The sequence below is a fragment of the Drosophila hydei genome, unplaced genomic scaffold (genome assembly GCF_003285905.1).
Source record: "Drosophila hydei strain 15085-1641.00,03,60 unplaced genomic scaffold, DhydRS2 tig00000237-arrow-arrow-pilon, whole genome shotgun sequence".
NCBI classification, from domain to species: Eukaryota; Metazoa; Arthropoda; class Insecta; order Diptera; family Drosophilidae; genus Drosophila; species Drosophila hydei.
In genome coordinates, this window is record NW_022045691.1 from 1,064,302 (window position 1) to 1,086,005 (window position 21,704).

Sequence of the window (21,704 nt, forward strand, 5' to 3'; positions counted from 1 at the left end):
ACAACAAAAATACATATATTTTTTTCATATATTTAATGCAAAAACTTATTTCATAAAAAAAAAAAGAAATCTTGCAAGAAAGAGCAAAACGTAAACGTAAAACATTATTATGCTTATCAAATTTGCACGATAAATACTGCTATTATTGATTAAACGTATGTATCTTATTTATTTAAACAAATACAAAGTAATATAAATATAAAAAAAAAACAAACAAACAAAAAACAAAACAAATTGAGAACAACTCGTGTATGCATTTCAATGTATTCGATAAATAAACGAATTATTCCTCTACAGTACACACACAAATTGTTGCTATTGAATATAGAGTATATGTATATTACCCATTACCCATATTACCCATACCCATTCAGTCTAAGGGGCGGGAACATAAAAGCGGACTTCACTGTGCCTGGCAGCAATCGAGGGTTGATTATGCCTAAAATTGGGTTGAGCTGCGATGAGGTCATAATAAGCAAGATGGCAACAACAAAAGCTAGCAAATTTTCAAAAAGCCGAATGGCTGAGCGTAGTCTCAGAAAGGTCATCCAGCTGCAATCACCGACAAGTTGCATATATGCGTTTATTTTTAGAAAATTTGACCTGGTTTTTGAAAAGCTGCTCGTTGCCGCAATTGCAGTTTTCAAACAAAAAAACATAGGCACACTGCCAGTGCTGCCAGATGGTGTCGCTCGATAAGTTGGGCGAAAAATTGCAACAACGGTAATCGATAATTGTTTTTGTTTTTTTTTTTGCGAGCAGGTTGGCAGCCTCGCGTACCAAGCAGAACAACGGCGACTATTAATTGATTAAATATATATCACTTAACTTAAGAAATGAATAATAAACTAACTTAAATTGTTGATGGACTAAATCAACAATGTGAAGAATATTAGTGAGATAAGTGCATCGAATCAGCGCAAGTGTCATATTGTTTTTTTTTTTACACACATACGCACAGACACAATGGCAACGAAAATGAAAACTACGATTCATTCTAAGCCACTATTTGTGCGTGTGTCTCTTGTCTGCCTGTGTGTGTGAGAGGGCTGTTTCGTGTGTGGGTGTGTTTGTTAGTCTGACGGCATTGACTGAGCCTGCAACTGGGCCGACCACTGCCCGCTGCCCGCTGCCCGCTGCCTCGCACCAGCAGCTAGTAACCGTTACTCTGCTTTTTCTAATCGTGTGTCTTGCCACAACAGAAAAAACTAGAGAAAAATAATAAATAACAAGTTAAAAAACAAGAAAAGTAAACAATCAAAAGAAGAATTAAAAAACAGAAGTCTTGGAAAAAAAAACAAACGTGCCATGTTATTGTTGGAAGCGGCAACGCTTTCTGGATTCCAGTGCTGTAAACACTAAGGACACACATTCCCTTCCACTCTAGCACACACGCGCGCTATCTCCCTCCTCCCAACATGTTCAATCGGTTGGGCAACGCTGGAACAGCTTCTGCTGCTGCCGCTGGCGCTGCTTCAGAAGCGCCTGCTCATGTTTCCAGCGGCTCCAGCGGCCATGCCAGTGTTGCCACACCCATCAGTGATCTCTATTTGCGCCCGCTGCCCTATCTGGACGCCAAGTGGCTGCGTGCCGATCTCATTGCCTGCCTGCGTAACGGTGCCGAGGGCGCCATACTCTGGAATCATCTAATTCAGGATTGCGAATTGGTATCCTCGCCAACGGCGCCGCTGCTCAACGCCCGCGGCCAGCTCTCCTATTTGGGCGACGATGGCAAACATTACTGTGGCGCCCAGGCGCTGCAATGTGCCTGCTGCCAGCCCGAATACTGCGGTCCACTCTCTGCCTGCAATTGCGACGGCTGCCGCCCGCTCGACTCGGACATGGCCATCAAGAAGTTAACCTCGGCAGCGGCACAGCAAGCAACGGCCGGGCAGCTGCATGCCACAGAGCTAACGTTGAGCAGCTGGATGTGGAGCCAGCCACCCAATCAGTTGGCCAAACACGACTGCCAGCGCACAATGATCGCTGAGCTCCATGAGCTGTCGCTGCGTGCTGCCGGCAACTGTCTCTCGGCGCAGCAACTGCGCCAACAGCTCTTCATCTATGAACGATATTTTGTGGCCCTAAAACGAAGTCAGCAGCAGCAGCAGCAGCAGCAACAGCAGCAGCAGCAGCAGCAGCAACAGCAGTCCACACATCCTTCTCCACCCACACAACAGCAGTCGGAGGAATGCAATGGGCCCGCTCCATCTGAGCAGGAGCAGCCACGTCGGGCGCTGCAGCTGGAGCCGGAGCACGCAGCGCTTGGCTTGGCACGCGTCGGCACACGAGCTGCCCTGAACTTTAGCTTTGCGTTCTTACGTCGCGCCTGGCGTTCCGGCGAGGATATGGAAATGTGCAGCGAGCTGCTAAGTGAGGCACTCGAATCGCTGCAGGAGCTGCCCGAAGCGACGCTATTCGATTCAGCCGCCCAGGTGTCGCCGCTCTGGCTGGAGGTCATGGAGCGTTCGATTAAGTTTCTGCGTCTGGTCGCCTTGGGTGATCCCATGGGTGGGCGCTGCTTGGCACCGCTAGCGGACAGGCACACAGCCCTCTGCCTGCTACTCGAGCTGGGCGTGCAGAAGGGCACGCTGGCTGCCACGCTGGAGTGTGTGGTGTTGCTGCTGCTGCTCTGGGAGAAGGACAACGACAACGGACATGGCCATGGTCATGGGCATGGACACGGGCACGGACACGGCAACGTGAATGGCGATAATCGTGACATGCCACGCAAATCGGGCGCTCCTCTGTTGCGCATCCTGCAACGCTACCAGCGCCTGGGCGCCGAGCCAAGCAGCCACAGTCACAATGGCTGCAGCAATCCCAATGTGGAGCTGCCGACGCCGTTGGCCAGTGCCACCGAAACATTTCTGCGCTTTCTCATGCTGCCCAAGAGCTCGGCCGCCATTGTGGATCTGCGGCGTGCCGCTGTGGTCATAATCTCTCACTTGGATCGGCTGGTGCAGCCGCACATGCCGCAGCTGACGAATCTCTTGCCCAGTTGCATGCTGCGTACAGCAGCCACAGCCACGCCCACAACAACGCCCACGAACATGTGGGAGCAACAACGTGTCTATGCCTTGGGCTGGCCAGCGCTGTCCAAGGAGCAGCAGGGCTTCAATGTGGAGCCCGCCTTGAGCTGGACAAACGCAGCCACACAGCAGCCGCCGCCGGCGCTGCTTGGCTGCAAGTTCCAGCTGCAGCAGGTGGCATGCAGCGAGGATGTGGTGCTGTTGCTCAGCAAGGAGGGCAAGCTATACAACTGGCACATAGCCAAGCCGGAGGCGGAGCCCCAGCAGCTGGACTTTGCCGAAATAGCCAACGAGACGTTCATCTCCATAGCCGCCCACTGCGAGGGTCGACACTTTCTAGCTGTGGACAGCAACTGTAAGTGGGAGCCAAGTCGAGCAGCTGACACATGTCTAATCTGCCCCCTCCCCCCTCTCTCTCTTCCTCCAGATAACGCATACTCGTGGGGCATCGGCGATAGCCGACGCTTGGGTCACGGCGACTGCCACGCCCGTGAGTTGCCCACCAAAATCGAGAGCTTGGTGCGCTTGGTGAAGGCTGTCTACTGCGGCTGCTCCTACAGCGCGGCCATCACCTTGGGCGGCAATCTGTACACCTGGGGACGTGGCACCTATGGCCGTCTGGGGCATGGCAATTCCGATGATCAATGTCTGCCCGCCATGGTGATGGCTCTCAAGGACCATCAAGTGGTGGATGTGGCACTGGGCAGCGGCGATGCCCATACGCTCTGCTTGACCAACGAGGGCCTGGTCTATGCCTGGGGCGATGGCGACTATGGCAAGCTGGGCAATGGCAGCTGCAACAGCAGTCTACAGCCGCTGCTCATCGATTGTCTGCCGCGAGTGCAGCGCGTCTATGCAGGCGCACAGTTCTCGCTGGCGCTCAGCTGCGAGGGTCAGCTCTATAGCTGGGGCAAGGCATCCTGTCTGGGACATCAGCTGGTCGAGCGCAACGTGCAGGGCTGCAGTGTGCCCAGATTAATAACCAGCCTGCAGGTGAGGCTGACGTTAGATCTATAGCTAAGCTTCATCTATTCATTCGCCTTCGTTTGCAGCACAAACGGATTGTGGACGTAGCCGTGGGCGTGGCCCATTGCTTGGCTCTGAGCAGCAGCGGCGAGATCTTTGGCTGGGGTCGCAACGATAACCAACAGATTTGTCCAGCCTCCGTTTGCAGTGAGCCACTGCTGAGGCAACCCATTTTAGTTACCCTGCCCACATTGCCGGCCAGCGGGATTGCCTGCACCGCCACTCAGAGCCTGATCTGGACGCAGAGCACACGGCAGGGTGTGCCGCTACGTGCACCGTTTGTCATTGATCTGGGAGAACCGACATTCCGACTGCTCGACCAGCTGCTGGGCATGTGCAGTGCCAGCACTGGCCAGGATAATCGTCAGACGCCCAACCAGGAGTCCGAATGCATCGCTGTCGCCTGCCTCAATCTGGTGCGTCTCCAGCTGCTGGCGCTCATCGCCAACGGCGTTGAGCCGCGCAGCGTAGGCCTGGCCAGCGGCGGGCGACTGCTCAACAGCCTCAAGACCCGCATTCTGAGTCTCGCCGGCGGCAGCCAAGTCCTGCGCACCATCCAAATAGCCGCCCAGCAGGCTCTCCAGGTACTGACCTGTAATCTCTATAAGTATCCGAATGATATGAACTCTTTGTATTGCCCATTGCAGGATGGCTGGAGTGTCCTTTTGCCAACGGCAGCGGAGCGTGCGCAGACCCTCACAGCGCTGCTGCCCTCGGAGCCGGGGCAGGCCTGCTCGGCGGGACATCGTTTCATGACAGATCTGTTGGTCAGCTCGCTGATGGCTGAGGGAGGCCTGGAGACGGCGTTGCAGCATGCGATACGACTGGAGAGCAGCTCCTGCTCCACAGATTGCACGGATGGCGCACATTTGCCGCTGCTGCAGCTGATCACTCGGCTGCTGGGCAACAATGCATCACTCACACAGAGTCGTCTGTCATTGACGCTGCTCGTCAAGCAGCAGCAGCAGCAGCAGCAGCAGCCCGCTGAGGAGGACCACCATCATCACCATCACCATCACCATCATCAGCAGCAGCAGCAGCAGCAGCTGCTCCTGCAGCAACAACAACAGCCTGGGACCAGCCCCAGCCTCTGCCTGCTGCATCGCTTTCAGCGGCTGCTGTTGGCGCACATTCATCAGGCCGGCGCCGAGGAGGATACAACTGGCGCCGAGGCGCTGCTCTCCCAATATCTGCACAGCCTGATACCCGCTTGCGTCAGCACGCTGCAGCAGGCCCAGGAACTGGCGCTGCAGTGTCGCGAGTCTGGGGAGCTGGTTACGCTGGGTGCCCAGCTGTTGGGCGCCGCGCTGAATCGTGTGCTCCAGTCGGACATCTCGGACGCGCTGCTGCACGAGCTGCTCGTCGGTCTGGTGCTGCTGAAGCGTGATCGTCCCCAGTGCTTGGCCAGCTTGCGTTGGGCACGCCTCTGTTTGCCGCTGCTGCGCGTGCTCGATCGCTTGAATCGCGCCCTGGGCGAGGGCGAATTGCGCGACGGCGACGACATGGGCTGGCCGGGCATCATTTGCCGCGGTGGCCCCAAGGGCGCTGCACCGCCACCAACCGCCGATCCAGAGACACACTACGTGCGCCGCTCCGACATGGAGAACCTGCTGCTCGACGGCAATCGCTGCATCATTCTAGCCGGCTACGTTTGCGATCTCAATGGCTACAAGTGAGTGTGCTGCGTGGGCATCTCGAGTTGACTTAATTTGCCTTCTTCCCGATCCTTTATAGCTGTGAATCGGACAACATGCGCGCTCTGCTGGACCTGGGCCTGGGCAAAGATCTGAGTGCAGAGCTCAGCACGCCAGCGCATCGCAGCGCCATGGAACAGCTGCTGCAGCACCACAAACTGGGCAAATATCTAGCCAATCAAAGCGCCAGCGAGGAGAAGGTAAGGCAAACTAAAAAACTCTCAACTGAATCGTTCTATTCACCTCCACACAAAACGCCTTGCAGACTGCCACGCCGGGTGCCACACGCCTGACGCACTTCAGCTCGGAGTGCGCGCTGGCTCAGCTCCTGGGGCTGGTGGCCAATCTGATGTGCAGTGGCCCGAGCCTGCAGCCAGCGGAGCTGCAGTGCCGCCAGCTGGACAAGTCTTCGCTGCTCAGCGGTGGCTTGCTCATGCTGCAGCCGAGCAATCCGTTTGACGAGGAGAAGGGAGAGGCGCGCAGCAGTCACAGCACCGCTGGCAATACGCCGACAGAGGCACCGCTGCCACCGCCGCCGAAGGCGCAGCTGCAAAATCGCGTGGACAGCTTCATTGCTGGTCTGGCGGAGGCGCGACTCGGGGAGCCGCTGGTGGCCAGTTGGCTGGCTCTAACCGAACGCTACTGCAAGGCGCACAACTTGATGTGGCATCAGGAGTTTGCCACCGAGCATCCGGTGCAGGAGCTGGAGCGGCTGCTCAGCGCTGTCCTGCTACGACATCAGTGCCTGGGTGGCCTAGTGCTCAATGCCCTGGAGGCGTTGCCCTTGGGCGAGCACCAGCAGCAGCAGCAGCAACAACAGTCGCTGCCCAAGCAGCTGGGCGAGATCATACGATTGGTGCATCAGGCGAAGTGGTCGGTGGTGCGCACACGGCAGCAGCTGAATCGCAGCTACAAGGAGGTCTGTGCGCCCGTGCTCGAGCGGCTGCGCTTTCTGCTCTACGAGGTGCGTCCCGCGATCAGTCCACAGCAGCGCGGACTACGTCGCCTGCCAATTTTGCAGCGTTTGCCACGATTTCGGCTGCTGGTGCGACGCCTGCTGCAGGAGTTGCGCGCAGCCAAGCAACAGCCGGCGGCCAAGCCCGAGGATCTGCTCAATGCCAGCATCCAACAGCAGCAGCAACAGCAGCAGCAGCAGCAGCAGCAGCAAACGGTTGCCACTGAGCTGCTGATCTATGATCAACATGAGCAGCAGCAGCAGCAGCAGGAGAAGAAGCCCAAGCAGCAGAAGCAGCTGGATGAGGAGGAGTCGTTGCTGCGCCGCTTGAACGAGAGGCAGCTGCATCAGGAGATCGAGCTGGATGCGACGCTCATGCAGGACATTGTTGACTTTGCGCTCCAGGATAGCTGTGATGTGGAAACGGTGCGACGTGCCATGTACTGTCAGATGCAACGCTTTCAGCTGCGTCTGGCCGGGCTGCAGCTGGTGCAGCAGCTGCTCGAGCTGCACGGCCTGCTCGACGCCGGCCAGTACAGCCTGCTCAATGGCTACTTGGGACTGCATCTGAAGTCGGCGGCCAGCGGAGCGTCGCCGCAGCATGTGCTCGGCCAGCTGAATATGGTGAGCGCGTATCAGAAGGCACGGCTACTGCTTGCCCAGTCACGCGTCCTCGATTGGGCGGTGCGGGAGCTGCGACGCCTGGTCAATCAGGAGCAGCAGGGCGCCGCGCGCGGCAAGGATAGCTGCAATCTGAGCACCTATGTGCTGCTCAAGCGTCTGCCGCGTGCTCGCTTCCTGATCAGCGTCTTTGGTCTGCTGGCCAAGGAGCTGGGCGCCAATGAGCTGGGGCTGCTCATCAACTCCGGCCTGCTGGGCACGGTGCTGGGTCTGCTGGCCCAAACTGGCGGCGAGGGCAACACCAAGTCGAACAACTGTGAGCTGAGCGTTCTGTACGAGGACAGCGTGTTGAAGCAGAAGTGCAGCAAGGCGCAGCTGAGCGGACCAGACCTGGCCAAGCTCATGAAGATCGGCACGCGCATTGTGCGCGGCTCCGACTGGAAATGGGGCGATCAGGATGGCAATCCGCCGGGCGAAGGACGCATCATTAGCGAGGTGGGCGAGGACGGGTGAGTAGACTGGCAATCGCTGCTCGAATTCCGTTTCTAAGGCTTCTCCTGGTTAGGTGGGTGCGCGTCGAATGGTATACGGGCGCCACCAACTCCTATCGCATGGGCAAGGAGGGTCAGTATGATCTGCAGCTGGCGGACAGCGCTCTAAATGTTGCCTCACCTACGGAACCGGAACGCGAAGAGCTGGGCACACTGGAGCCACCGCCCAGCAGCGAATCGCATCCCACTAAACTCCTGAGGCACTGCGCCGCCAAGCTCTTGCAAATCCTGGCCGTGGGCAGCGGCCTGCACGGCGCCCATCTGGACAAATATGCGCTGCGTGGCATCACGAGCATGTTTCGTGCCATGCTCGATCCAAAGCCGGCGCTGGCCAACGTGGTGCACTGCCTCAACTGGCTGAATCTTGGCTTTATACGCGCCATAGCAGGTGAGATGCGATGCGAGTATATCCGGAATAGAACGTATTCTATATCTGTTCTTCTGTTGCTTTCAGGCGATTGCCCGCGCTTGTGCCTGGAGCTGAGCGCTCCGAACTGGCTGTCGCATTACTTCGCGCTGCTGGAACAGCCGGCGGGCACGGAACGTGGCGTCTATCGCCAGCTGCATTGCTTGCGCCTGCTGCAGTGCATACTGAGCTCGTGGGGCGTGGAGCAGGAGCCGCGCATGCCCGGACTGGTGCGTCAGCTCTTTGGCACACTCGGACGCATCGCACTGCATTGCCCGGGCGATGCGACACTGCAGCCGATGCAAGAGGGTGGCAAGGCGCGTGTCTTGCTGACTGCCTCGCACTCGGGCAGCGTGGCCGAGGAGCTGGTGGCATTGCTGCGACGCCTGCACACGCTGCCGCATTGGAATGCGGTCATCAACTCGTTCCTGGCCCAGAAACTGTGCGTAGCCGCCGAACTGCTGCAGGGCGAATCGCAGCTGCCGCAGACGCCGCTGGACACGGAACACAGCCTGGTGCTGGGCGTGCTGAGTGCCATGGGTGGCTACGATCTGCGGCCGCGTGTCGGTCTACATTGCTTCCACGAGGGCAGTCACATGATCATCGCCAGCTTCACCCACAAAGGACGCTGCCTGCTGGCCTACAGCGCACCGCCTGCGGTCGCCAATCTTGCGCAGGGCTTGGTGAAGGTGCCACTGGGCACGGTGCTGCCGCAGCTGGATCACAGTGTGTTCAGCCTAACGCGTCTGCCCATGAACGAGATGCTGCTCAATGCCTGGACCGTGCTGCTCTATGGCGCTGCCAGTGCCAGCTCCAGCTCCAGCGCCGGCAACTGGGAGCTGCTCAATGCCGGCGAAGGCAAGCTGGATGTGCGCTTGCTGCGCAGCCAGCAACTGCAGCTGGCAGTGCTCCACACAAATGGAGTTCTCTATCGCCATCAGGCGGCATTGCGCAAGATACTCAAGCAGCGTGCGCCGGCCAGCGTCTACAGCAGCAGCGAATGCAACGAGGAGGCCGAGGTGGAGCCGCTAAACGAAGCCGAGCAGGTGCTGCAGACGGCGCAAACTGAGGCCCACAACGGCAGCAGCAGCAGCAATAATGCTGCCATCAGGTAAAGATCGATTTAATTTCTAGGCAGGATTAGGTCAATCTCTAGCTGATGCCCGCCCTCCCCCTCTCTCTCTCTCTCTCTTTGTGTTCCCAGCAATCAACAGTCGGAGCAGCTGCTCATCCAGTGCCTGCTGCTGCGTGCCACACAGCCGTCGCCGGTTAAAGCGTGCTACGGCTACACGGACCTGGCCACGGCCGCGCTCAATTGCGTCCAAACGCTGGCCAGCCAGGCGCATCAGCAGCTGAACGTTGAGAACGAGCTGCAGCCGGTGGTCTTAGCGAGTCCAGCACAGCCGACCATGGTCCATGGCATAGCCGTGTATAACGTGGCCAAGGAGCAGCCAGCGGCCGCGCAATCGGATCAGATCAGTCAGGCAACGCCGCCTGCTAGCGATGCTCAGCTCATTGAGCAGATTATGGAAATGGGCTTTACGCGACGCAATGTGGAGCTGGCGCTCAAGCAGCTGTCGCTGCAGGCGGAGGCTGTGCCGACGCCGGAGCAAATCGTTCAATGGATACTGGAGCATCCGGATGTCTGTGCGAATACGCTCGATGTGGAGGCCGTGGAGCCGACAGCGAACGGCAGCAGTCGCAGCAGCAGCAGCACCACGAGCACCACCAGCAGCAACAGCAACAGCGGCAGCGGCACCAGCAGCACCTCCTCATCCTCGGATACGGTCGAGGATCAGCAGGTGCAGAAATTCGATACGCGCAAGGATTTCCCCACAGCCGATCACTATGCGCTGTACGTGCGTGGCCTGGTTCGCCCGGGCATGTTGGTGCGCTGCTGTCGCGACTTCGAGGAGATCAAACAAGGCGACATGGGCACCGTGCTCATTGTGGACACCGAAGGACTGCACGATCTGAACGTACAAGTGGACTGGCGTAACCATGGCAGCACCTATTGGGTGTGCTTCGTGCACATCGAGTTGGTGGAATCGGCCCAGCCCGGGGCACCTGTGCTGCCACTGCCACGCCCGCCGCCGCCAATAGCTGTGGGCGCCAGGGTGAGGCAACTGATGCGGCTGGGCGGCTCGCGAGCACAGCTGGAGGACGGACTGGTGACCGCCATGCGGGGCAAGCAGCTGACCGTCGAGTTTCCCGATCAGCCCAACTGGCAGGGTCACATCAACGACGTGGAGCCCAGTCCCACAGCTGCCGCAGCCGCAGCAGCAACAACTGCAGCGACGCCTCAAACGGACCTCATTGAGGATTGGTCGCGTTGCATACGCTCGCTGAGCGTCAGCTCCAACGAGACGGCAGCCAAGCATCTGCTCGATGGCAGCGGCCTGGCCTGGCAGAGCTGCTCGAGCGGACCCTGCCGGCACTGGATACGCCTGGAGTTGCACGATCGTGTCCTGGTGCACAGCCTGGCACTGCGCGTCAGCCCGGAGGATCACTCGCACATGCCGTCGCTGTTGGAGGTGCGTGTGGGCGAGTGCATCGATAGCCTCAAGGAATACACCTGGATACCAGTGGCATCCGGCGCCAGCCGAGTCCTACTCATGCAGCAGGTGGCGCAGTATTATCCCTGGATCGAAATCGTGATCAAACAGTGCCAGAACAATGGCATCCAGTGCAAGGTGCATGGCATCGAGTTTGTCGGACGGCGCCAGCAGCCGGACATTCAGCACATGCTGGCCAATGCCCAGTTCTTGGCTTGTGAATATGGCGGAGCGCATGGCGGAGCGGCAGCTGCTGCTGGAGCCGCAGCCGTTGCAGCAGCAGCAACCGCAGCAGCAGCAGCTGCAGCAGCAGCTACCTCGACCAGCGCCCCAACGAGCGAGAGTCTGACTGGGCATGCCGAACAGGAGCTGCCCTGCACGGTCATGGTGTGGGGCCTCAACGACAAGGAGCAGCTGGGCGGGCTGAAGGGCTCCAAGGTGAAGGTGCCCACCTTCTCGCAGACAATAAGTCGCCTTCGACCCATACACATAGCTGGCGGCTCGAAATCGCTCTTCGTGGTCAGCCAGGACGGCAAGGTGTATGCCTGCGGCGAGGGCACCAATGGACGCCTTGGCCTCGGCGTCACGCACAATGTGCCGCTGCCCCATCAACTGCCCGTGCTGCATCAGTACGTGGTGAAGAAGGTAGCGGTTCATTCGGGCGGCAAACATGCGCTCGCCCTGACGCTGGACGGCAAAGTGTTTAGCTGGGGCGAGGGCGAGGATGGCAAGCTGGGACATGGCAATCGCACCACGCTGGACAAGCCCCGGCTGCTGGAGTCGCTGCGCGCCAAGAAGATACGCGACATCGCTTGCGGCTCATCCCATTCGGCGGCCATTAGCAGCCAGGGCGAGCTCTATACCTGGGGCCTGGGCGAATACGGACGACTGGGCCACGGCGACAATGCCACCCAGTTGAAGCCCAAGCTGGTGGCTGCACTAAGCGGACGTCGGGTCATCCAAGTGGCCTGCGGCAGTCGCGACGCCCAGACGCTGGCATTGACCGAGGATGGCGCCGTCTTCAGCTGGGGCGACGGCGACTTTGGCAAGTTGGGACGCGGCGGCAGCGAAGGCTCCTCGACGCCGCACGAAATCGAACGTCTGTCCGGCATCGGAGTTGTCCAGATCGAGTGCGGCGCCCAGTTCAGTTTGGCTCTGACGCGTGCCGGCGAGGTCTGGACCTGGGGCAAGGGCGACTACTATCGGCTCGGCCATGGCGGTGATCAGCATGTCCGCAAGCCTCAGCCCATTGCCGGACTCCGTGGACATCGAGTCATACACGTGGCCGTGGGCGCGCTCCACTGTCTCGCCGTAACGGACGCCGGCCAGGTCTACGCCTGGGGCGACAACGATCATGGCCAGCAGGGCAGCGGGAATACGTTTGTGAACAAGAAGCCCGCCTTGGTGATTGGCCTGGATGCGGTGATTGTGAATCGTGTGGCATGCGGCAGCTCCCACTCCATGGCCTGGGGCCTGCCAAACGCCAGCTTGGACGAGGAGAAACGCGGCCCGGTGCCATTTGGCAGCACGCGTGACCCACTCGGCGGCAGCAGCCTGGGCATCTACGAGGCGGAGACACAGCAGCACACGCACACCACGCCGGATGTGGCTGGCAAGCCGGACGTGAGGCCGAGCACCTCGGCTGCAGCAGCGGCAGCAGCAGCAGCCGCTGCAGCTGCTTCGTGCTCCTCTACCGGCACCGGCTCCGGCTCCTGCTCCGGCTCAGCTCTGGCCAGCCTCAGCGAGAGCTTGGCACTGGAAACGCCAGCGGCCCGCCAGGCGGCACTGGGACATGTGCTGCGTGCAATGAGCATCTTGCAGGCGAGGCAGCTCATTGTCGCCGCACTGACCAGCCACAGCAAGGTCAACTACAAGGAGTCGGCAGCCAGGCACGCCGGCGCACACATCGAACTGGAGGAGCAGCTGAATACGGCAGCCGGAGCTGGAAGCGGAGCAGCAGCAACGACAGCAGCAGCAGCAGCAGCAGCAGCTGCTGCCGCCGCCGCCGCAGGAGCAGCAACCATTGCTCAGGGCGGAGGCGAAGCACCAGCGGATGCCAGCGATGTGGAGCAACAGCAGCAGCACAGTCCAGAGGAGATGCCACAGCCGGCGGCCGTGCTGAGCTCTGGACTGAGCGCGTTCCAGAGCTTGACCGGCTCACTGTCCATGTCGGGCATGTCGGCTGGCTCCCACTCGCGGATGTCAGCCAGCGCGATGTCCGTGATGGCCGCCACGATGACGCAGCAGGAGGAGATGCTGGCCCAATTCAGTCACAATCATGGCCTGGATGATTTCGGTGCACTGCTGCAGGAGCCGGAGGCGAAGAGTCTCGTCGAGCTGCTCAAGCTGGCCGTGTGCGGACGCTGTGGCCCACCCAGCACTGCCCAGACCATAGCCGAGACCCTGATCTCGCTGAGCAGCAATGCGGGCATTGCGGCCATGCTGCTGGAGACGTGCATCACAGAGCTGGAGGATCTGTGCACGTCGCGCCACTGCCTCGGCAAGCTGCCCAAGCCGGTGATGCAGGAGAGCAGCCATCCCTACGTGGACAACATGAATGTGAGCGGCACGGTCCGTATACCGGGCGCAGAGATGTTGCGCCTCGAATTCGATAGCCAGTGCAGCACGGAGAAGCGCAACGATCCGCTGGTGATCATGGATGCGGCTGGTCGCATGTTGGCCATGCGCTCCGGCCGTGAATTCGCCCATTGGGCGCCGGAGATTCGGGTGCCGGGCGATGAGCTGCGCTGGAAATTCTGCTCGGACAGCTCGGTGAACGGCTGGGGCTGGCGCTTCTGGGTGCACGCCATAATGCCGGCTGCAACGCTGGGCGAGAGCGGCTCGGATCGTGCCGTATTGTCGCAGCCATCGATGGCCCTGGTGATGGCGCTGCTCGATGCACGGCTCGCACCACGCCAGCCCCAGGTGCTGCTGCGGCTGGCCGCGGCGCTGGCTGCCTGCGCCCAATTGGGCGCCTTGAGCACTGCCCAACGCATCTGGGCGCTGAAGAAGCTGCACGCGGTGCTGCTACTGGAGCAGGCGCCCAAGCCGCACGAGCCCGCCCTGGCTGCCATATTGCTGCCACTGATACCGGAGCTACTGCGTCAGTATGAGTACGAGGAGCCGCAGGTGCGCGGAGGCATTCACTTGATGCATTCGGATTACTTCAAGACGCTGGCGGCGCTCGCCTGCGACATGCAGCTGGACGCTGCGCTGCCCACCAGCGGCACCGGCGGCAACGGCAGCAGCACCACTGCAGCATGCGCCGGAGCTGGCGGCGTCGGCGCGGGCGCTGTCGGCGGCAGCAGCAGCAGCTTGAGCTCAAATGCCTCGGGAGATCTGCACAAGTGGGCGTGGTTCAAGCGCTATTGCATTGCCGTGCGTGTGGCCCAATCCCTGATCAGACGCACGGAGCTGCCGCGCCAGTTCTGCTTGGAGGTGCGCAAGAAGTTTGCCGAGATGCTGCCGGCACCGGCGCCCGCTGCAGCTGGCAGCTGTCAGTCGCCGGGCGCCTCGCTGATCAACTCGACCACGTCGCTGTCCTCCAGCACGGTGAGCAATGCATCCGCCACAGACCAACAGCAGCAGCAGCAGCAGCAGGTGCAGCAGATGCAGATGCTGGCGCAGCAGTCGGCGCAGCAGGAGCTGCTGCTGCTGGAGCAACTGCAGCCGTTGCAGCTGCTGCTGCACGAGGATCACACACTATTCCAGGCACCACACGATGCACAGCTGCTGCAGTGGCTCAACCGCCGGCCAGACGATTGGGCACTGAGCTGGGGCGGCGCCAGCACCATTTACGGCTGGGGACACAATCATCGCGGACAGCTCGGCGGCCTGGAGGGTAGCAGAATCAAGACGCCCACGCCCTGCGAGGCACTCAGCCTGCTGCGCCCGGTGCAGCTAGCTGGCGGCGAGCAATCCCTGTTTGCCGTCACGCCCGATGGCAAGCTGTTCGCCACGGGCTACGGCTCCGGCGGACGTCTGGGTGTCGGCGGCAGCGACTCGTGGGCCATACCCACGCTGCTGGGCTCCCTGCAGCACGTCTTCGTCAAGAAGGTGGCCGTCAATTCGGGCGGCAAGCACTGCCTTGCCCTGACTACGGATGGCGAGGTTTACGCCTGGGGCGAGGGCGAGGACGGCAAGCTGGGACATGGCAATCGCATGAGCTACGATCGACCCAAACTGCTCGAGCATCTCAATGGCATGAGCGTGGCGGACATTGCCTGTGGCAGCGCCCACTCGGCGGCCATAACGGCAAGTGGCCACGTCCTGACCTGGGGCAAGGGTCGCTATGGTCGTCTGGGACACGGCGACTCCGAGGATCAGCTGCGACCCAAACTGGTGGAGGCCCTGTTGGGCTATCGTGCCATTGACATTGCCTGCGGCTCGGGCGATGCCCAGACGCTGTGCATCACGGACGACGACAATGTGTGGAGCTGGGGCGATGGCGACTATGGCAAGCTGGGACGCGGCGGCAGCGATGGCTGCAAGCTGCCCTACAAGATCGAAAGTCTCGCCGGCCTGGGCGTCGTCAAGGTGGAGTGCGGCTCACAGTTCTCCGTGGCGCTCACCAAATCCGGCGCCGTCTACACCTGGGGCAAGGGCGATTTCCATCGGCTTGGCCATGGATCGGTGGATCATGTGCGTCGGCCCAAGAAAGTGGCCGCTCTGCAGGGCAAGAAGATCATCTCGATTGCCACCGGCTCGCTGCACTGCGTCGCCTGCAGCGATACCGGCGAGGTCTTCACCTGGGGCGACAATGATGAAGGCCAACTCGGCGATGGCACCGTGACGGCCATACAGCGGCCACGACTTGTCGCAGCTCTCCAGGGCAAGCACATTGTGAAGGTCACGTGTGGATCGGCTCACACCTTGGCCCTGTCCACATCGCAGTTGAGTGAGCGACTGCGTCCGCTGCCCAATCCACCGCTCGAGTATGACTTGGTGCGTGATCTAGCGCCGGAGGCGCTGCACGCACGGCTCATCCTGCTGCACCACTTCTCGGAGCTGCTGTGCCCCTGCCTGGCCATGCTGCCCATTGCGGGCGACCTGAGTTTGGGCGCCCTGAAGGATGTGCTCGTCTACAACATCAAGGAAGCCGCCTTCCGCAAAGTCATCCAGACGACCATGGTGCGGGACAAGCAGCATGGACCCGTCATCGAACTGAATCGCATCCAGGTGAAGCGTTCGCGTAGTCGCTGCAATGGATTGGCTGGCATCGATGGCATGAAGAGCGTCTTTGGCCAGATGGTGCAGAAGCTGCCGTTGCTCACCCAGGAGGCGCTCGCCCTGCCCCATCGCGTCTGGAAGGTCAAGTTTGTCGGCGAGAGCGTGGACGACTGCGGCGGTGGCTACAGCGAATCCATCGCTGAGATGTGCGACGAGCTGCAGAACGGCAGCGTTCCACTGCTCATCAGCACACCGAATGGCCGTGGCGAGGCGGGTGCCAATCGGGACTGCTTCCTGCTGGATCCAACCCTAACGTCCGTGCTGCAGATGAACATGTTTCGCTTCCTGGGCGTGCTCATGGGCATAGCCGTGCGCACCGGCTCGCCGCTGAGTCTCAAGTAAATGAATTTTGAATTTAACCAAATGAATTTTGTATTGAACCAATCTTTGCCTTCCTTCAGCTTGGCGGAACCCGTATGGCGTCAGCTAACGGGCGAGCCACTGCGCCCCACCGATCTCACCGAGGTGGATCGCGACTACGTAGCCGGGCTGCTCTGCATACGCAACATGGACGACGACGCTAAGCTGTTCAATACGCTGGAGCTGCCCTTTTCGACATCGTCGGCGCGCGGACACGAGGTGCCGCTGTCCACGCGTTACACGCACATCTCGCCCAGAAATCGTGCGGAATATGTGCGTCTCGCGCTCGGCTTTCGACTGCACGAGTTCGACGAGCAGGTGAAAGCGGTGCGGGATGGCATGTCCAAGGTAATACCTGTGCCGCTGCTCTCCCTCTTCTCGGCCGCCGAGCTGCAGGCCATGGTCTGCGGCTCACCGGACATACCGTTGGGGCTGCTCAAGTCGGTGGCTACCTACAAGGGATTCGATCCCAGCTCTGCGCTGGTCGGCTGGTTCTGGGATGTCATGGAGGAGTTTACCAACCAGGTGAGCCAAATATAAATGCGAATGTGGTTCAGTTGTTAAATTCTTATCTAAAATTGTTTATTTAGGAGCGTTCCCTGTTTCTGCGCTTTGTTTGGGGCAGAACCCGACTGCCGCGCACCATAGCCGATTTTCGTGGACGAGACTTTGTGCTGCAGGTGCTCGAAAAGAATCCGCCCGATCATTTTCTGCCCGAAAGCTATACCTGCTTCTTCCTGCTCAAGATGCCGCGCTACTCCTGCAAGGTAAGCTCGCTAGCGAAATCGTCCCAAGAAATGTTGCCTAAGCCCTTCCCCCACGTCTCCTCTAGGCTGTGCTGCTGGAGAAGCTGAAATATGCGATACATTTCTGCAAGAGCATCGATACCGATGAGTATGCACGCGTGGCCATGGGCGAACCCACCGAGGCAACTGGTAGCGAGGACAACAGTGATCTGGAGTCCGTTGCCAGTCACGATGGCTAAACGCACTATCGATAACAACAATTTATCGTACATTGAAATTATAAAGAAAGAAAAAACTGCTGCTCCTGCTGCTTAACATACTATAAACGCAACGCACTTCAAACGCATTAGATTAGCTGTTTAGCTGATTAATCGATTAGTCGATCAACTGCTTAGCAATTTGCACATACTGCAGCCGATAGTCAAAGACACACCTACGTACACACACTCACACAAACAAATACAGCTTGGGAGAGAGAGTAAAAAAGAAAGCACGATATTGGAAGAGTAAAATACTGGAAAGCTTCCAGTGGAAACTGTAGATGAGCCGATGCGACACACGAAACCAAAAAGCAAAATAAGCAAACGTTAAATGTTATTTCCATATTGCATAAATGTTAGTTAAAAAAAGTCCAAACACACATACTCATATATATGTTGTATGAGCACACCATGAATCTATAAATATACATATACATAATTATGCTTACATAGCTTACAGTTGGCAGGAACTGCCTGCGCCTGCATGCAGTTGATAAGATATTGATATGAATTATAAATATTGATTATTGATAATGATAAATGCTATAACGGTAATGATAAACGATAATATGCTAATGATGATCAATTCTAGTTGTGTTTTCAGCAAAAATCCAAAAAAAAAAAAAAAAAAAAAAACAAAAAAAAATACAAAACACAAAATACAAAAATATGCAAAAATCTGAAATTTAAAATTAAATTGCAAATATTTAAAAACTAAATCGTTCGATTATTTAATTATGACGATGTATGGGTCGGGCAATTTGCATGCTTAGAGGACCGTAACAATCGATAACATTTATATATTCGTTACGCAACACTGTTTAAGCAACGGCTTCAGGCTCTGGTTTCGAATTAAGTTGGAAATATGAACTCAAGTAATTGCCAACAAGCTCGGAATAGTTTGATAACTATTCCAAGCACCTATAAAATAAGTTTCTCATTTTATTCTATAGTAGATATGGATATTTCTCTTATTTTCTAGACAGGAGCAATTTTTGCTGCCGTTTAATTTAATAAACAGTTCGTTTGCACTGAGAATTTTGGTAGACAGGTGTTAACCGCGGATCTAGTCCCCTCCCCCTAAGATCCTATTCCTCAAAGTCCTCGAAGAACAGATCAGATGCAAAGTCATCCTCGAAGCAGCGATATCTTTGCTGTGGTTGCGATTTTGGCTGCGTTTGTGGCGAGGAGGTGGACTGCATTTGATTCTGCGCCTGCGGCTGCAGCTGCGTTTGCGCTTGCTCTTGCAACTTGATTGGAGTTTGCGATTCAGTTTTGATTTTCGATAGTGTCTGCGGCTCACGTCTTTCCGCCTCAGTGGCGACATCGAGGTCGCTGCTGGTATTGCTGGGCACGCAGGCGCGCGGTGCAGTGCGTCGCTGGCGGCTGAGCAGCTGACTGTCAGAGTCATAGTCGCTGGCTTCATCCTCCAACGGGTCATTGGCATCGACAATACCCACGGTAGGGATCGGACCAGCTGGCGGCACCGCAGCGGCAGCAGGACTGGCGGCTTTTGATGGACAACTGCAATTCTCGTCGGTGTGGTTGCAGTTGGTTCCACCAGATGCTGAATCGCCAATAACGGCACCAATCACATTGCGCAGCACTCGGGACGCAGCTTCATGCATCTGGGAGATGAGCTCCCGTGCCGGATGCGCCTCATCCGCTTGCTCCTGGCTGCTAGTGTAGCTCGCCTGCGGTTGGTGCTGTTGATTGCTCTGCGGCTGTGGCTCCTTCTGTGGATGCTGCTGCATATGCTGTGGCTTGGACGCGTCGCACGGGCATTTGCGGCGTTTCGGCGCTTCGCACTTATCCGATGCTGATGACGGTGGTGGCGGCGGCGGTGGTTCTTTCTGGCATTGATCTTCGCGTGGTCGTCGCTCACGGCAAACGATGCAATCGTTTGGGTCCGTCTTCGGCTTCTTTTTCTCATCGCAGTTGCAGTTCGGCTGCTCTTGGAACTCCGATGGCTCCTTGATCTCCACCGGCTCTTTGTCGTCCGTCGGCTGACTCTTGCTACGACGCACGCGATAGAACAAATAGACGAGCGCCAAGGTTGCATAGGTGGCCTTGGCAACCTGCAAAACGGGAGGAGCAGCAGCAAGAGCAGATTAAGTGAATTAAAAACTCGGTTGGACTCCTCTACTCACATTCGCGCGGCCGCTCATCGTGGTGCCATTGAAATACTTCTTGAAACCATCGGCCATCGCGAACAACAGCAATCAGCTCCCAGGTTTAAGTATTATCTATGTTTTCCGAATTACGGATGGGGGTGTCTGGGTCCGAGTCCGGGTCTGAACTGAACTGCCCCAAAAACGAGCTGAGCCAAGCGTCCAGCAGGTGCCTACTACGTTTGCCTCTGTCCCAGCTGCCAGGAAATCCAGAGCATTCGGCTCTACATGACTAGCAGATACTCTGCTCGATACGCATTCCGTACTCGGATTCCGTTCAGGCACTACAAGTGTGATACACTCTGTGGCTAGTCACTCGTACTGCCGACCAAGAGATTGCCATAGACACTATTGGTATTCGGGTAGCTCTACTACATCAGGCCTATAATGCCCGAGGCGTGACCATGAGCCCATGAGCATATATTATCTTGACCAGTAATCGCGATACATCTGTGACTACAATCAAGCATACATCAGCTAGACAAACGCAAAGCGAATTCAATGCACACTAAATTCATTTAGAATTCGCAACCAGTTCAAGCTCTGAAGTGCTGTGGGCTATTAAACGGAATGCCATTGCTCGAAATAAGAATTGGTTTTTATTAAAACTCGACAACAGAACACAAGAGATTTAGGTAACGCTTAACGTCCGAGCTGCATGCAGCCCGGAACACGAATGGAAAATGGAATGGAATGGGATGGGATGGGATGGGATGGGATGGGATGTTGTTCATATGGATATAGCGCTGATTCGCTGCTACAGCAGCATCTTCTGCTGGCAGCCTTTGCAATATTGGAAGGCCTCACGGCGCTTGGCATTGCGACGACGCATCTTGACCAGCACATAGATGAGACCCACCGATGCCCAGGTGGCCTTGGCAACCTAAGAGGGCATAGAATGCATATAGTTTTAGACGTGGAGTTACGAATCCATCTACTTACATTGGCGCGTCCACGCACAGTCTGGCTATCAAAGAGCCTGTTGAACTTGAAGTAGTCGGACATCGTGCGAAAATAAATGAGCTTGTAACTAGAAGAGGGGCTACACCTAGGCCAGATATATATATAGATAAATCTCTATATATTTATACTTGTCGAACGGGATTTGAATCAAAATTCAAGCAATTTACTCGTTAGATTTCCGTTGAATTTGTACACTTACATTGAAACACCCAAGTAGCTCTCTAGCAGAGAGCATCATTGGCAAGGCCTACTCCTATCCAGAGAGAGAATCTCCTTTGCAGGTCACATCAAGTATCCTACAAGACATTACCTCAGTCAACCTATCTCCACTAATTGCAGCTCGTTAGATATCGTGCGATTATAATGAGTATATCTAGTCTCTATGGAGCGATTATTATAGGCCCACAAGGGTGTATTAGATAAACAACTCTATAATTCAGTCAGAGCCCAAATAGATGCTATTTTTGCTTTGACAACTTTTAATCATAGTGCAATTTCTACTAAAATTTTCATTGTGCAAATGGATTGCATTCGCATCAACTGAAGCGAGAAGAGAGAGAGAAGCGATTACGTATTGGAAGCGCGTTAGACAGAGAAGCAAAGGCAGGACGAGTTTGGCTAGCAAGAGATTACGAGCCGCCGGAGGAAACGCAGATGGAGCTAAGCAAAGCTGCAAATGCAGCGAGAAGCGAGCAAAAGACGAAAGAAGCTAAGTGAGCAGTTAAGCTGCTAAATAGCAAAGCGAGAAGCGAGTGAGTGAGTGAGTGAGTGAGTGAGATCTGCAAGCAGAGTAACGGATTTGCTAAGAGATACAATAAGAGAGAAGCAAAGCTAGCAATATATAGACATATAATGCTGAAAATGAAGAGCGAAGCGAGAAGCATGCTTTCTATATGCCTGAGAGATATCTAAAATACTAAAGTGAACAGAAAAGCAAAGCTAGAAGAAAGAAGAAAGCGAAGGGAGAAGCTGAATCCTAAACAAAGCGAGCTACTAAGGCCGAATCATAGTTGATTCTTGTTCAACTTACATTCCGAGTGAGAAGCGAATGATGCAGTGCAGCTATAAACAAAAGAACGAAGCAAAACACATCAAGCAAGAACAGAAAGAAGAACTAGGAATAGAGAATTTCAGT

At 56.8% G+C, this 21,704-nt stretch overlaps 3 protein-coding genes across 3 annotated transcripts; 1 reads left to right on the forward strand and 2 right to left on the reverse strand.

Moving 5' to 3' along the window:
• Positions 1-763: 763 nt before the first annotated feature.
• LOC111593624 (probable E3 ubiquitin-protein ligase HERC2) lies at positions 764-18,070 on the forward strand. The gene is made up of 14 exons (XM_030223552.1): positions 764-3,387; positions 3,460-4,025; positions 4,085-4,642; positions 4,706-5,730; positions 5,793-5,952; positions 6,018-7,837; positions 7,894-8,267; positions 8,334-9,396; positions 9,490-12,737; positions 12,819-14,440; positions 14,483-16,407; positions 16,471-16,954; positions 17,020-17,196; positions 17,262-18,070. Exons 1-14 carry the CDS (start codon positions 1,419-1,421, stop codon positions 17,412-17,414), a joined length of 15,144 nt encoding a protein of 5,047 aa, XP_030079412.1. The 5' UTR covers positions 764-1,418; the 3' UTR covers positions 17,415-18,070.
• A 318-nt stretch (positions 18,071-18,388) lies between these two features.
• LOC111593625 (E1A-binding protein p400) lies at positions 18,389-19,743 on the reverse strand. The gene is made up of 2 exons (XM_023306493.2): positions 19,586-19,743; positions 18,389-19,513 (listed from the first exon to the last, which is right to left on the reverse strand). Exons 1-2 carry the CDS (start codon positions 19,640-19,642, stop codon positions 18,524-18,526), a joined length of 1,047 nt encoding a protein of 348 aa, XP_023162261.1. The 5' UTR covers positions 19,643-19,743; the 3' UTR covers positions 18,389-18,523.
• Positions 19,744-20,195: 452 nt separating this feature from the next.
• LOC111593630 (putative 60S ribosomal protein L33) lies at positions 20,196-20,769 on the reverse strand. The gene is made up of 2 exons (XM_023306500.2): positions 20,549-20,769; positions 20,196-20,489 (listed from the first exon to the last, which is right to left on the reverse strand). Exons 1-2 carry the CDS (start codon positions 20,609-20,611, stop codon positions 20,364-20,366), a joined length of 189 nt encoding a protein of 62 aa, XP_023162268.1. The 5' UTR covers positions 20,612-20,769; the 3' UTR covers positions 20,196-20,363.
• Between the last annotated feature and the right edge of the window lie 935 nt (positions 20,770-21,704).

Excerpts from the sequence above, each read along its gene's own strand:
- LOC111593625 (XM_023306493.2), bottom strand. The coding sequence starts at position 19,642 with ATGGCCGATGGTTTCAAGAAGTATTTCAATGGCACCACGATGAGCGGC. Across the intron at positions 19,514-19,585 it reads CGATGAGCGGCCGCGCGAAT|GTTGCCAAGGCCACCTATGC; the intron begins GTGAGTAGAGGA and ends CCCGTTTTGCAG.
- LOC111593624 (XM_030223552.1), top strand. The coding sequence starts at position 1,419 with ATGTTCAATCGGTTGGGCAACGCTGGAACAGCTTCTGCTGCTGCCGCT. Across the intron at positions 3,388-3,459 it reads TCTAGCTGTGGACAGCAACT|ATAACGCATACTCGTGGGGC; the intron begins GTAAGTGGGAGC and ends CTCTTCCTCCAG. Across the intron at positions 14,441-14,482 it reads AGCAGCAGCAGCAGCAGCAG|GAGCTGCTGCTGCTGGAGCA; the intron begins GTGCAGCAGATG and ends TCGGCGCAGCAG.
- LOC111593630 (XM_023306500.2), bottom strand. The coding sequence starts at position 20,611 with ATGTCCGACTACTTCAAGTTCAACAGGCTCTTTGATAGCCAGACTGTG. Across the intron at positions 20,490-20,548 it reads CTGTGCGTGGACGCGCCAAT|GTTGCCAAGGCCACCTGGGC; the intron begins GTAAGTAGATGG and ends ATGCCCTCTTAG.